At 44.2% G+C, this 16,148-nt stretch overlaps 1 protein-coding gene across 1 annotated transcript in view; it reads right to left on the minus strand.

The window, feature by feature from the left end:
• LOC129330426 (piezo-type mechanosensitive ion channel component 2-like) overlaps positions 1-2,192 on the minus strand; it is a 90,062-nt gene extending 87,870 nt beyond the window's left edge. Inside the window, exons 1-2 of the mRNA XM_054980454.1 lie at positions 2,041-2,192; positions 1,764-1,953 (exon numbers count right to left, since the gene is read on the minus strand). Of these exons, the coding sequence (XP_054836429.1) occupies positions 1,764-1,953; positions 2,041-2,192 (342 nt within the window). The remainder of the gene's footprint in view (positions 1-1,763; positions 1,954-2,040) is intronic.
• Positions 2,193-16,148: the final 13,956 nt, after the last annotated feature.

A 16,148-nucleotide genomic window follows, 5' to 3' on the forward strand; every position in this document is an offset into this window, starting at 1 on the left:
TATGGGTGGGAAGGGAGAGGGAACACTCTATCTGCAAGACCAGTGTCATGATGTGGTCTAGTTAAGATATTTCAGAAATGAGATATTTTTTTAATTGAGATGGTACTTATATGATGGAACTGGACCAGGGTGCCCCAGGCTGCAAATCTGCAACAGGCCCAAAGAAATTACACTTGGCCCCTATGAGTAAACAGGCATACAATCAAGCTGCATGAGTTCCAAAACACATATCCATTCTCTGGATAGCCTGCTTGAATTTCGACATATGCTGTGGATAATATGTGGTTTACAACACAATGCAGTAAATATTATATCATGGCTCTTAGATTTAATGTGAAGTGGGAATAGCACAACAGGGCATGTGGTTAATCACTTCCACATTACTAGGGGTAGGATCTGCTCAGCTAATGGCAGTGTCTTCCTCCGGCAAAAGGCACATTCCCTGATTCAAGAGGCTCTTCCATCAGCAGAAGCCTCTTATGTCGGGGGAAGACACCACCATTAGCCAAACACGTCTGCGGGATCCAACAAACGTGCATTTCTTTTCCATGCTCTGCATGTGGCTCCCAAGTTTTCCACTGAAATAGTTTTGCTTTAATCTAGGAAAAGAAAAATGCGATAAGTGGCCTACAGGTAGCATAATGTGATTGCTGTGTGGAATGTGACAGCATTAGTTAGATACCCCCTTTCAAGGTAGAATAGCAAAATAAATCCAGGGTAGACCAAAATAAACCTATCCTGAAACATTTTGTGGACCTTGGTTATTCTTTAGTTTTGTTAAAGTTTTAAATTTTTGTTTCGAAGAGCACACATCTAGGCACCTTTAAAAATCATGCACAGCGACAAGCCTCCTTTACCCACAATACTGCAAGTCCAGTTCTAAGCTGAGTCACACCCTTCTCTAACAAAACCAATTGGTTTAGATTGGTATAACTCTGCTTAGGTCAGTACTATGTTACTCCTGCCTCCCCAGCCACTAACTTAAATGGTTTAATAACCATTCCTCTCACCCAAGGAATCCTGGGAATTATAGTTTTTGTGAGAATATGAAGGATTTCAAACAGAATTATCAAATCCCTCCCCAACAGCAATTCTTAAAATGCTTTGGGGGAAGCCATGATAACTAAACAGGTATAATAGCCTAGAGGCCAATGCTAATAATCCAGCATTAAATATTTGTACTCTAGGGTTGCCTACTCTGGGTTGCAAAATTCCTGGAGATTTGGGGGTAGAGCCTAGGAAGTTCAGAATTTGGGGAGGGCGGGGAAGTTCAGCAGACATGTGATATACAGAGTCCACCCTCTGAAACTGGCATTTACTCCAAGGGTACTGATCCCTGTAGTATAGAAATCAGTTGTAATTCTGGGAGAATTCCAGATCCCACCTGGAAGTAGGCAACCCGATGCTTTCCCAATGTGGCTCACTCCAGGTAATAATACCTGAGTTTATATACCACTCTTCTAGACAGATTAGTGCCTCACCCAGAGTGGTGAATAAGTCAGTGTTATTATCATCCCTACAATACAGCTGGGGAGCTGGGGCTGAGAGGAGTGGCTTACCCAAGGCCATCTACTGAACTCATGGCAGTAGTGCAATTCGAACTAGTAGAGTACTGATTTGTAGCCAAACCTCTTAACCACCATGCTACAGCAACTCTCCCACTGGACGTCCAGTGGTAAGAGACAATCAATCCTCACACCGTATCAGGGGCTAGAAAGACATCACATGAGGCCAAGAAACCAAATACATGTCTACATCACTACCGTTTCCTCTTCCTCCTTCTTTTCATCATCACAGCCCGACAGATTTTGGATTCCAGAACAAAGCTTGGTTTTCCGGTTGTGAGGTCTCATTATCCTTTTGCAAAGCCGTGTGACTATGAGGCCAGCAAAGAACATTCCAATGTCGGGAGCCAAAAGACGTATGATGTTTCCTGCATCGAGGTTACTAAATCTATGGAAGGGAAGGCAGGTTAGCATCTTGAGGGTTTAAGGTTTTACAGTCAAATAGATCATAAGGCCTTGATCCTGCCCTGCTTACACCGAACTGGATACAGCTTTAGTTTTAGCAACACAAGCATCTGCTTCAGAAGCAGACTGGAAAGTGTAAATGGTCTGGAACAAGCCCAGTGGAGCAACCGCTGTAGTACTACATGCCAGCACTTCAGGGCACTGGCTCACTCTTGGTCTCATCCCACAAAATGGCAGCAGTGCAGTTGGGAAAAATTGGTGACCAGACACTGATGACCAATGAACAGTCTGAGCAAAGTGGCCCCTGAGGCAATGTCCACCATGAAATTCCCCTGTAAGTTCAATGGCCAATCCTCTCCTGGTCTGCTTGCCTCACTGCAGCTGAAGTAGCAGGAGAGCATCAAACTGCTTACTTGTCTGGGTAACTGAGATGTTCCAGTATGCCAGCAGAGTTTGTTGGGTCTATTGTTAAACGAAGTTGCAACTAAGTCACAGCTATATTCATGTCTTATAAACCTGCCTGAGAAAGTGTTTTTCCTGAGGCATGAACAGTTTGAAACCTAACACCCCACAACTCAAGTGTTAATATTTACCTCAGTTATGTGTCTTCCTAAATACATTTAAAAAGCAAACTATGTTATTCTTGTCAAAATAAGTCATTATCCCTCAGTTATCAATACAGTCTTGGGTGGGCTTATACCCAGGCCCAGATTCTATCCCCCTAGAACCTTTTTAAAATTCCCACTGGAAACTCTGGTGCAATCGAATGGGTGGAAATTTTTGGCGGGAAACTTTTGAGGTGGTGTCCAGCCCCAGGAATGCTGTCAAACCTTCCAACTTAAGCAAGATGGTCCAACAGTCTGGCTCGGTGTATGGCAGCTTCATGTACTCAAATCCCCAAACACAGAAGCAAAACTGAAATTCTGTGTAAGTATTTTGGACTACATGTCGTACACAGTTTACTTAACTTGAAGGAACTAAAGCCATCTGTTATTAAATTCTCATGGATTCTGACTACTGTGTAATTGGTCTGTTCTGACCAACAAATGGAATGATAATGTGTCATTATGATTGTAGTAATCTCCTCAGTAAGCCTTCAGGGTTAGGAAATCCTCACCAGGTGATGGTTGTGAGGATAATAATAACACACTTTGTAATCCGCTCTGAATGGGCATTAAGTTGTCCTGAAGGACGGTATATAAATCAAATGTTGTTGTTGTTGTTATTAAAAGTCTCTGTCGTGAGAAAGCTGAAGCTCAAGGAAGTGGAACCGGGGTTAAATTCAAACACCCTATATGCATATATCGATTGTGAATAACAATGTAATATTGCACACAGTATATATCTGTTACAATTTCACTACATTTAAAAAATAACACGGATATTGATGACACTATAGCCTAGATTGGAGAAAGCCTTGCCGAAAGGACTTAATAAATTGGCCAGAAGAAGACACACTCGAAACGAGCCGATACTAAAGGAGCCGGCAAAGCTCATAGCCGATACCGCCCATACCTCCGGGTACTGCTTCCACTCTACAGCACCGGAGAAATACCAACGGCTTGCGTAGACTTAATGCTGAGCTAATTTGGATGCTCGAGGAAGGCAACATACGAATGGAAAGGAGAGACAAAATAACCAATTGAAGTCTACCCAGTTATTCGAATGGGAAAGCAGATTATGTGACTGTTTATATGTAGTGAAACTGTAAAATAATCAAATGATGTTTACTCAGTTATTTGAATAGGGAAGTGGACTGTGTGATTGTTTATATGTAGTGAAATATATTTGTTACATACTGTGTGCAATATTACATTGTTATTCACAATCGATATATGCATATAGGGTGTTTGAATTTAACCCTGGTTCCACCTCCTTGAGCTTCGGCTTTCTCACGACGGTGATACCAGGAGGTTTCCCTCATAAGCTTGAGCATTAAATGTCTCTGGCCAATTAGGGTTGCCAGGTCCAGGTTGGGAAATTCCTGGAGATTCTGGGTCTGGAGCCTGGAGAGGGCGGGGTTTGGGGAGGGAAAGTGCCTCAGCTGGGTGCACTGCCACGGAGTTCGCCCTTCATAGCAGCCATTTTCTCCAGGGGAACTGATCTCTGTCATCTAGAAATTAGTTGTAATTCCGGGAGATCTCCAGCTACCACCTGGAGGCTGGCAACCCTAGGCCTAATGCCTCTCAGAACTTGAAAAAGGTGAGCCCTCCTAACTGAAAGGGGGCAGCAGTATGGGTGTCCGTGCATGCATCCATGTGTGTCTGTGTCTGTGTGTGTTAGTGAGAGAGTGAGAGAGCACAGTTTTAACACTGGAAGAAGCAGAGAAAGGAGCAGATAAGAATAGTCAGTTGGCTGAAAACCTTGAGGAGTAGGCTCTGTATTTCTGCATGTATGTTGCGGGGTAGCAAATCTGCTGTCCCGTAGGAGTGCCTCTTAGCTTCCACTTCTGTCCTACTTGTATTTTTATAAATAAAACAAATACTACCAAAATGCCCAAAGTCTCCAGCGCGCTCTCCTCCAAAGGGAACCAAAACAGTTAAGCATTCCCCAGAGCATCTCACCTCATGAGGAAGCAGGAGTCATGTATCAGTCAAATCTAGCCTGCTCAGAAGTAACAGCCTACTCAAGAAAGCAGGGCCAAGTTGTGAATATGAAGGAGGAGGTGGAACAAGATGGGTAGGGCTTAGACCAACAATGAGACCCAGAGGGAGGAAGTTTTGCAACAGAACATAAATTGTAAAATGTAAATGCAATTTAAATGTAAATTATAAATCCGAGTGAGTTCACTTGAACAACAGTGAGGAGAGTTTGCTTTAGAAAAAAACCAAATCTGTATTGAACAACAAAAATAAAATTGGTATCTCACCTTAGGAAACCAAAATGGCACAGCACTTTCTCCCATAAGAAATCTATTAAAAGGGAACATAGAAGTTATCTGACTATCTCCAGTTTTAAACACACGCTCTTACTTCTTTGCTGGCAACCTTCCCTTTCAGCATGCTGGGTCCCCTCCCTAGCTCTACCAGGGTCCAGAATTTTTTGAAAATCAATAACGGACAGCCCTACATGCGTAAGGTTCAGCATGCTGACGTTGGTATGAAAATAGATGTAACAACAAGAGAGATACAGTTTTCAGTAACCAGCTTTGCTAAGTGAAACATCGGGTTTAGTTCTTCTGCATGGATGGCATGATATTGCTCTTAAGCACTCAGATATCAAAGTAAAATGTTGCATGCATGTTCAGGGCACAATTCTACATTTCAAGATCAAACAGAAACTGGAATTGTTTTGTCAGTGCAGGGAAGGGAGACAAAATCCATTGAAAAGCAATACCGGCCTTAAAGATTGAGATAGTGGAATTTAGGACACAATTTACATTCCAAAATTGGATGCCAAGGTAGGCCTCATACCTATTTTTACAAAGCACGCTGGTGTTGTAGTCTGTTCATTTAGTATTGAACAGGGCTTTTTTTCCAGGAAAAGAGGTGGTAGAACTCACTGGTACGATATGTGCAACGGCGTCACCTCCAGGAAGAGACATCATCACGCAATGGTGTCACTTCCAGGAAATGACATCATCACACAGGGCAGAGCCACCCCCCAGAGTATATAAAAACAAAAGATAAGGAGGCCAGGCTTAGCTCTAAAGAATTAGAAGCAAGCTGGCTGGGTTTAAATTCCCCTTTCTGTACCGCTGCACAGCAGTGCGGAAAGGGGTATTTAAACCCTGGCTTCAGCTACCTGGTGGGGACTTCCCTGCCAGGCACCTGAAGCAAGCCGGCTGGGTTTAAATGGTAGCAGAGAGGGAGAAAGACTGAAGGGGTGGAGGGAAGAGACAAGGGGAGGGGGCATAATGGGGGAAATAATATAATAACATAATAACAATTGATTTATATACTGCCCTTCAGGACAACTTAATGCCCACTCAGAGCGGTTTACAATGTTATTATTATCCCCACAACAAACACCCTGTGAGGTGGGTGGGGCTGAGAGAGCTCCAGAGAGTGACTAGCCCAAGGTCACCCAGCTGGCTTCAAGTGGAGGAGTGGGGAATCAAACCTGGCTCTCCAGATTAGAGTCCCACGCTCTTAACCACTACACCAAACTGGCTCTGAATGGACTGGGAGCAAGGAGGTAAAGAGATGGAGAATGGGGGTGGAGGTTTAAGAGGGAAAGAGTAAAAGGAGGTGGCGGAGAGGGGGAATGAGTGAAGGGGTAAAAAGAAGAGGGGAAGGGGGCAAGGAAGGGTTAATGGGGGGAAGGAGACAGAATGGAATGGGAACAGGCAGGTAAAGAGATGGAGAATGGGTGGGGGGATTAAGAAGGAAAGAAAAAAAAGCCTTGTACTATTGAAACATCACAGTGAAACACAGTATGACTTCAAAACCCACATATGTTGTTTTTTATTTGTTTGTTTTTAAAGGAAAGAAGACGAGAGATTAAGAGTTGCCAAGTGCATGCTGGGAAATTACTGAAGATTTGGAAGTGGAACCTTAGCTGGGCGGAGTTTGGGAGAGGAAGGGAGCTCAGCCGGAATGCCATAGAGAAGCTGCCATTTCCTGTCATCTGGTGATCAGTTGTAATTCTGGGAGAACTCCAGGCCCCACATGGAGGCTGGCAACCCTAGGAAAGATGCCAAACGCTTTGCAATGTACTCTTTAAAATGAAGCCTCTTTAAAAAATGGCTTAAAGTGACGTTTTTTAACTCTAGTTAAATAGTTAAAAATTAGATATTGAACTGAAGTTACCATCCTGTGGCTGGTAGTGGAAAGCAATTTGAAAGGCTGCTTGTACCAAGATGAAAGAGAAGCTAGTATAAGTGATCATCCCAAGAAGAAGTCTGGTAGACCCTGAAAAAGAAAATAGTGTACGTATTATTCTCAAGTATGACCACATGTGCCATGCCAAAACGGAAAAAAAGGGCAAAAGTCTATAATTTGAAAAGCCCACCCTGAACTCGTTCATTCCTCACATTTATACCCTCTCTTCCTCCAAGGAAGTTCCACGTAAGATAACAAGGCATAACAACAATTTTACTTTTATCTTCATAAGAGAAAATTGGGAGAGTGGAGATGTTACAAAAAAGCAGTTTAAAGCAAGATATAATCGAAAGAGTAATCAATTCAATCAGTGCCTTTCTGCTGTTAATATAAATTCAGTGGCCTAATGTATGTATACTTCAAAAATCTGATGAAGTGAGCTTTGACTCACTAATAAAGCTGCCAGCAGTTGGCTACGAAACCCTGGTAGACTGAGGGGCAGAAACTCACCAGAAAAGTATCCCGTGACGTCTGGGAATTCTAGAGCATTCTTGCAATGCAGTGATGTCATTTCCAGTTACGCAGCTGGAAATGATGTCATGACTTTGCGGGACACCATTCTGCCCTCATTCTCCCTTTCCCACCTAGCCTTGCCAGGTGCCCACAAATGTCAGGCAATCTCCTGGCGATTCCTGCCTCTCCCCACTGATCGCCTACTGATTGGTGGGAGGAGGCAGGCCCAGGAATTGAACACACATAGGAGGAAGCAGGTTGGGGAAAGGGGTGCCAATGATGTCACTTCCAGCATGGCCTGGAAGAGATGGCATCACATCAGGGCTGATTCTTTTACAATTGGCCCCAAACACAGCAAAAATGCTATTTGAGGGGGGCAAATGTTAAAGAATTAGCCCTGGCATGGTCCAGAAGCAACATCATTGGCCAGAGATGCATATGCACACCAAGAAAACAATTGAGTACTCAATCTCCCCCACGCTCCTTCCTGCTGATTGCTGGGGGAATCTGGCAGCCCTACCCCACCTCTCGCCAGAGTGGCAGTAGGCAACAAGGGGTGGGGTGGGAGTTCTGCCCCCCCCCACAGGTAAGCGGCATCCCTTCTCACAAAAGCTCATGTGAGAATAAATTCTGTTCAAGGTGCCACTGGACACTTGTTTTATTTTGCTGCTACTAAATGTTCATGGCTCCCTGTCTGGAATTTATTGAAAATTCTGTGGGATAGTATTCCTTCCCTTCAGCTGCACATAAACTGTTCAGAAATGATGGCCATGTAGCTCACAGTCCACAGCTAGCCAACTCTGCATGCTTCATTCATCTGTTCATTTGCCAGTTAACAGGATTGGTACCACTTGTAGAATTAGACTTTATGCCATGCACAGGTTCACCCACCTTTCATTGTGACAGCAGTTGGTTTGGGGCACAGTGGCAGAAGCAGCAGGAAGACGAGATAGACCACAGAGAGCCCATTATATCTGAAACCTATAGCTGTGGAAAGAGTCAGACATAGTGTAGCGTGTAAGACATTCTTGAACATGACAATATAATAGATCTCTGGGTTTAATAGATATGGTACTGATGTGCCTCCAACCCAAATAGCTGCTGATTTGGGTGCAAATTAGACATGGGCACAAACAGAAAACCCCCCGAACATGGTGTTCGTTATTCATTGCCAACCACGAACAACGAACATGATTCTGTTCATGAACATATTCGCTGTACATTGTTCGTGGGGGCCAGCAGGCTTTCCTCCAGCCATCAAGATCCCTGCTGCACCACTCCCAGAAACCCTACCTGAGCAGGCAGCAGGAAATGTACCAATAATAAATAATAGCTTGGCCCCAGAGCCTGGCAGCAGCCCTGGAACTTGAAGGGGTAGATCCCTACTGCACCACTCCCAGAAACCCTACCTGAGCAGGCAGCAGGAAAGGTACCAATAATAAATAATAGCTGGGCCCCAGAGCCTGGCAGCAGCCCTGGAACCTGAAGGGGTAGATCCCTATCCCACCACACACAAAGAAAATTCAAGCTCCAATGCACTCACCCTGTCTCTCTAACAGCAGCTGTCTCTCCCTGAAAGCCAGAGCTGGGAGCCCCCCTCCCTGCTTGTCTTTTCCTCTTGTAACAAATTTGGAGCTCCAGTCCACACTTGGAAGGAAGACCTGCCTATCACGCTAAATTGGGCTTAGATTGGGGTTTCCAGGGCAACAGCAGGAGTTCAGACAATCCCTGCCTGAATTGCCAAGGGAATTGATGGCAGGTGCCAGACTGTCTGGCTTGACGAACAGCAACGAACGAGGCTTGCAAGGACCACCTGTTCGTTTCGAACGGGGCCTCATGAACAGCTTGTTCACGAACAGCAGATGGGATTGTTCGTGGGTTTTTTCAGTTCGTATTGCTATTTATGCTCACCTCTAGTACAAATTCCTGGATCTCTCAATGCATATTCCACACACACATACACCCTGTAAAATGGGTATACAATTTCACCTTCTGATGGAATCACAAAACTATTTTTTTCAAAGTGAATTTGCTGATATAAAGTCCCAGCCTACCAAGAGACATGTGAGGTATGGAATTAGAAAGAATCAGCCTGCATTCGCACAAACACACAGACGCTGACCTGGATAGCCCAAGCAAGCCCGATCTCATCAGATCTTGGAAGCTAAGCAAGGCCAACCTTGGCTAGTAATTGGATGGGAGACCTCCAAAGAAAAGCAGGGTCGCTATGCAGAGGAAGGCCATGGCAAACCACCTCTGTTAACCTCTTGCCTTGAAAACCTCAGCAGGGGTTGCCATAAATCAGCTATGACTTGAGGGCATTTTCCACTAACACACACATATGGATGATCTGTGGCTCAGCCGTAGAGTATCAGCTGAAGATCCCTAGCTTCAATCCATCTCCAGTTAAGAGGACCAGGTGATGTGAAAGACCTCTGGGTGGAGAGCTGCTGCTAGTCTCAGTAGGCAATACTGACCATGATGGACCAAGGAACTGACTCAGCAGAAGGCAGTTTCATGTGTGCACAACATCACCAAGCAATCAACGTAAACCAAATATTTTCACATTTAGTACGGATTTGCAAGCCTTCGTAAAGTCTGGGAAGGACGAGGACTTCCTCAATATTTGCTCCATTGGGGAGCTGCTTGTATACTGATGAGCTACCCAGGCAGCCTGCAGAGAAAGAGGAAGGCTGAAGCCCCTTCCCCCATGCCATGGTCGTGATGTAATTCAAGGTCCCACACCTCCAGGAAAGGAGCTCCCAGCAATGCAGAGTGTGACTGACTACTTCAAAGTCACCCTCCTCCTCCTCCTCACCACCATCATTAATGAGATTTGTAATCTGCTCTCCCTGCCAGGCAGGCTCAGAGAGGCTAACATGCATAAAAACAATACAATATATAAATAGCCACAGTTAAAATAACCTTATATACAGGGCTTTTTTTCAGCAGGAACGTGGTGGAACAGAGTTCCGGAACCTCTTGAAAATGGTCACATGGCTGGTGGCCCCGCCCCCTGATCTCCAGACAGAGGGGAGTTCAGATTGCCCTCCGCGCTGCAGCGCAGAGGGCAATCTCAACTCCCCTCTGTCTGGAGATCAGGGGGCGGGGCCACCGGCCATGTGACCATTTTCTCCAAGGGCAACCCACTGAATCTAAGGATTCTTAAATCCACCATCTCTTTTCCCAGAAAAAAAGCCCTGCTTATATAGAATATAAAACAGAATCCAAGACTGGTAGCAGTACAACAACCTTCTCTAGGGGCACTATAGCGCAACCCACACCTTATCACCCTGAGTCACGAGTAGCAGATGCGAAGAGAGCTGTAGTTCTTGAAAGCTTATGCTACAATAAAGTTGGTTAGTCTTAAAGGTGCTACTGGGCTCTTTACTATTTTGCGACTACAGACTAACACGGCTAACTCCTCTGGATCTATGACCATGCCAACAGTGCAACTCTATGTAGTTACTCCAGGCTAACTCCATTGATTTCAGTGGACTTAAAATGGAATAAATCTGCACAGGATTACATTGTAAGTGTGGTAGAAATATATGTTTTGATGTACATATGTGGGGCTGCCATTGAAGGGAACTTGGAAACATCAATTAGCTCACAATGTAGCATCTTAACAGTTAGCTGGGGCTAGCTGTTCTTACGTGTCTATGGGGGATTCTGCATGATCAATTTTGATCGGACTTTCTGATCAGTCATGCCACGGTGGAGTCCTATGAATCCAGTTCTCCCCGATTCCACATTAGGCTTTTGTTTTGCACATTTCATTGGCTCAAAGTCCATCATGAGGAATTTTTGACAGGATAAAAATTGATTCCTCATCGCTTTTTCCGGGGGAAGTGTCGAATGATGCACATCTTCATTCCCCCCCCCCAAAAAAAACGTTGCTACACATAAACATTGCATCAAACCAACACATTAGAAAAAAATTTCTCACAAAAAAACATTGCTACACATAAACGTTGCATCAAATAAACATATTGGATAGGCCAGAGCACTTCCTACTGATATTGTGGAATAGTATTGGCTATTGACATTTGGAGGAAAAATTGTTACCAATGACCCCGCGTCTATCTTTCTTCGTGAGCAGTGTGGCTTAGTGATAGGTGTTGTGTTGAGGACAGTCTCTTTCTCCCTCCATGAAATGCCTAGACCACTAGTTGAATGCTGAAGTCCCTCCATCACACTTTCACTCTACCTCAGAAGCTGTCAGCTGTCAGCGAGCAACAAGTAACAAATTTGGTGTGTTGTAAAATGGACCCATTATTGGTCAGCTGTTGTCATGTGACACAGGATATGTTTCTGCATAGATTTGTAGAAACGTTGCAACATTTGTTTACATTTTTTAAAAAAAAATAAAAGAGGGGAAGGGAAAGGGTAGTGGGTGTAGCTTAGAAAACATGATTGGCCAATCAAATTAAGTTGATTCGAAGGGCGAGAGAAAAGAGCAAGGGTGGGGAGAACATCGGATAAAGAATTCCGCATGATTAAAATCCCTAATCTGCTGCGCATGGACAAATAAGTCGGGGGAAAGCAGGATGGAAAAAAAACGGACAAAATGTGCAGTGACTTCGAATCTGCTGCTAGGATTGCTTTCCCACGTGTGGAAACACAAGAAAAAATCGAGGTCATTTAGAAGCTGAAGCAGGGAAAACCCTTCGTGCGGAATCACCCTATATGAGGAAGCTAAAAGAAGAAATTACTGGACAGATCAAAGTTCCCAAGCAGGGCTCATTTTGAGGGGGAACGCACAGGAACGCACAGGAACGCAGTTCCAGCAGTTCCCCAAAGAGGTCACATGTCAGGTGGCCCCACTCACCTGACTCTCAGCCATTTGGGCCCGTTCCGGCCTGGATTGGGGCCAAAATGGCCCGGATCAGGCCTCTGACGGGTGGTGGATCACTCTCCCATTCAGCCGTGGCCCGATCCTGACCATTTTGGGCCCCCTTTTGGCCATTTTCAGCCATTATGAGCCCAATTTCGGCCCTGAATGGCCAGGATTGGGTCCAAAACAGCCAGGATAGGTGATGTCAGGGGGTGTGGCATATGCTAATGAGTTCCTCCAGCTCTTTTCCTACAAAATGACCCCTGCTTCCAAGGCTTCCTTGAGAGCATTCAAGTGCAATCTTAAGTAGAGTTATCTCACATACTAATAGCAAAGTAGCCCTAATCTAAGGATTCTTAAATCCAGAGACTGGAACCATGAATTGACAAGACAGATCTTCCTACATACCTGAAAAATGATCCAGGTTTGCCAAAAAATCTGAAATCTTTAAAAACAACAGCAACACTGGGACTTAAAAAGAACCCCAAAACAATTAAAGGAGCTCCTGTCGCTTTAACCAGATCCCCTCAGTGGCCGTTGCTGGGCAACCAAGTAACAGGTCCATTTTCCAGGGTTGGTTTCTGTCAGGAAAGGGCAGGGGGGAGGGGCAAGGCCCTTTCCAGGGCTGTTTTGGCCTTTGAGGGACCAGGCCCAGAAGTAGCGACAGGTGCCTTGATGCCACATGACTTGCATGAGTCACCTAGGCCCAGCTGCTTGCTACTGCTCAACAGCAGTCTCCCCTCTAAAGCCAGTATAGTGTAATGGTTAGCGTTTCAGAGTGGGATGCAGGAGACCCAGGTTCGAATTACCACTCTGCTGTGGACTTTGATCCAGTCATACACTCTCAGTCTAAATTACCTCTCAGGGTTGTGAGGTTAATATGGAGGCAAGAAACATGATGTAAGCAGCTTTGAAAGGCAGTACCTAAAATGAAGTAAATTAGCAAATATAGTTCAAGATGGGGGGCAGTTAAAAAGTGAGTTGTTTCATGGGTTTGAAGGAGGATGTAGGGAAAGGAATATGGAGGACTGCCAGGAGGAGGAAAAGAGGAAATAGGAGAAGAAAGGGATAGAGGAGAAAGTGAAGTACTCCCTCACACGGACAAGTCCTTAAAGGTTCCCCATGCAACTGGGCCAAAGGGAAGAGGCTGCCTGAGGGGAAAGGGAGAAAACGGGAACAGACAAAGGCGGGTGTGAAGGAAAGAAGGAAGCAGGAAAAGGGGAGAGGCTATGGAGTGGAGGGGAGGGAAAGAGGATGTGGTACAGAAGTGGAACATGAGATGCTTGTGGGTCCCAGACTCCCCACTTGTCCTGACTTGTACCTTTCTAAAACCACAATCTGCTTAGAGGAGTGGAACTCTCCTTAGAAATGCACTGTTCAAAATGCTTCTGTCCTTTATATACTTTATGACCTTCTAAAAGGGTCATTAGAAGCAGATTAGAAGCAGTCCTTCAGAAAAGCGTACAGGGACAGTGAGTAGTATTTCAGTAACAGGTCTAAATCTATGTTTTTAGATATATACTTGTCTCACTTTTAAATCTTTCTTGTTACCCTGACTAGTATGATCTTATCAGAGCTTGGAAGTTATGCAGGGTCAGCCACGATTAGTACCTGGATGAAAGACCACCAAGAAGGACTGAAGCTGCTATGAAGAAGGCGGCAATGGCAAACCACCTCTGCTCATCTCTTGCCCTGAGAACCCCATGAACCGATTGCAACTTGACAACACTTAATTGATTTTATTGTTAGCCATTTTGGGTCCCTATATCTTTGGAGGAAAGACATTTTAAAATATGTAAATAACACTACTTTTAACAAATAAGTGAATTAAAAAAATGCTCTGCCCTGAATGAGAAGACCACAGTAGGCAGCAAAAATGGATCTGAACCACTTCCACCAAAGCGAGAAAAAACTTCTCTCCTCACTCTAAAATAATTTAGTTGAAATGCTTCACACGCTATAGAATCAATAAGTATCATTATTCAATTATTGTACACGCTGGACATGCAAAAGAGGATGATCATCATAATAAGTAGATCCAAAAGAAGTTGCAGTCCACACATATATCCCATAAAAGGCTCTATATGCTCCCCATAGCAAGCTGCATAATCCAAGCCAAAATGTGCCACATAGAAAATAGGTACAGCCCTGAGAGATGCCGGCCAGAACAAATAGCTTCAGGCATTATATGCGAACGAATCAGACTCTACTACTGTGGAAAGCGACAGCATCTTTTACAGCAGAAAGCGTCACTCACCAGGGTGAACATATAACGCCAGTGTTAATAAATAATATTAACATTCAATTTATATAATACCATTCAGGACAACTTGATGCCACACAGAATGGTTTACGGAGTGTGTGTTATTATTATCCTCACAACAATCACCCTGTTAGGTGGGTGCGGCTGAGAGAGCTGTGACTGACCCAAGGTCACCCAGCTGGCTTCAAGCAGAGGAGTGAGGAATCAAACCCGGTTCTCCATATTAGAGTCCTATCCCTTTTAACCACTGCACCAAACTGGCTCTCTAGCTACATTGATTTCCACCAAGTCCTAAAAAGCGTGGGTCCAGAAGAATAACTTCCACCCACCTCAGCCTGCCCAGGTGTCAAAATCCATATATGGTGCTTTCCTATGAGAATCAACATGGATATGGTTGTCCGGGACCCTTGGGAGGGCTTTTTAAGCCGTCATCCCAGATTATGGAACACCCTCTCTCTGGAGTTGAGTATGGCATAGTCTCTCTAAGAGCCAAACTAAAAGTGACGTCTTACACAGGTTGGACACTAGTCGGCTTCCCTCAAGTTTTGATGGGAAATGTAGGTATCCTGGTCCTGCAGCTGTAATGGAGAGCCAAGCTGTAAAACCAGGGCGCCTACATTTCCCATCAAAACTTGAGGGAAGCCGACTAGTGTCCAACCTGTGTAAGACGTCACTTGTAGTTTGGCTCTAAGTCTTCAGGAGGACTGAGCTGAAAACTTTACTTTTCCAGGAGGCTCTCAATTTGGATTAAGAAGGATAGCTCTGTTGTTTGGTTTGACAGTTTCAACTTGGTAATATCAACAACAGGGGAAAACTTCCTAAGAATTACAAAGCTGAGGGAGCACACAGGCTCAAGGAAGTCACAAATACTCGAACTGTGTCGCTGCTGCTATCATCAACAAATTGTGGACGCCAGCAATTGTGAACTTACCCCGCACATGCGGGAGATTATATTGGACGTTGGTTCCTACTTCGGAATTTTTCATCAGCCAACCATTTGGGCTTCATTGGTTATGTAGGTTCGGGACTTTATGATATATATAAATACACTGAATTATACTGTATGATTTTTGAGTATTTGTGACTTCCTTGGGCCTGTGTGCTCCCTCAGCTTTGTAGTTTCAACTTGGTACCATGATGCTGTGTTGTTTTAGTTGGTTTGTAATTTTATGTATATATGAAATGGTGTTTTTGGTCTTACATCAGTACTTGGGGGAATTCCATCCCTGATCCCAAATGTATTGGGACAACTTAACTTAGCCACACTGAAGTAGATGGAACTAACACATCATTCCTAAACACATCTATTTGAAATCAAATACCACTAAAATGGAAACTAACGATACCCTTAAGTTGGAATCCATATGCGGAAATGGTTGAGTGGCTTAAGCCTACTTGTGGATTGGAAGCCATGGAAAGTTATGATAGTGAAGTTGCAGACCTGGATGCAACTTGACTGCAAAAATCCCGTTGGAGTAACTATGATTTTAGCAATTTAACTGGGAAGGATTGCAACCAAAACAACATTAACATATCAAATCAAACCAGGCAGTCAACCTTCAACTTACTGCTCGCAGCCTGCTGTTTCGCCTGCTCCCCTATCCCTCTTTCCAGGTCAAATTGAAAACTTGGAATGGACTACTTTGGAACATTTTATACTTTGAACATTCTTCCATATCAGATGAGAATAAAATATTTGAAAACACTGGATGTCACAGCTACTAAATCTTTGAACATTGATATTAAAGAAGCCTCTGAATAATAGTAGCAATAGCATCAATGGGTTTATAGAGAGAGCCCAT

Source organism: Eublepharis macularius, chromosome 5 (genome assembly GCF_028583425.1).
Source record: "Eublepharis macularius isolate TG4126 chromosome 5, MPM_Emac_v1.0, whole genome shotgun sequence".
NCBI lineage: Eukaryota > Metazoa > Chordata > Lepidosauria > Squamata > Eublepharidae > Eublepharis > Eublepharis macularius.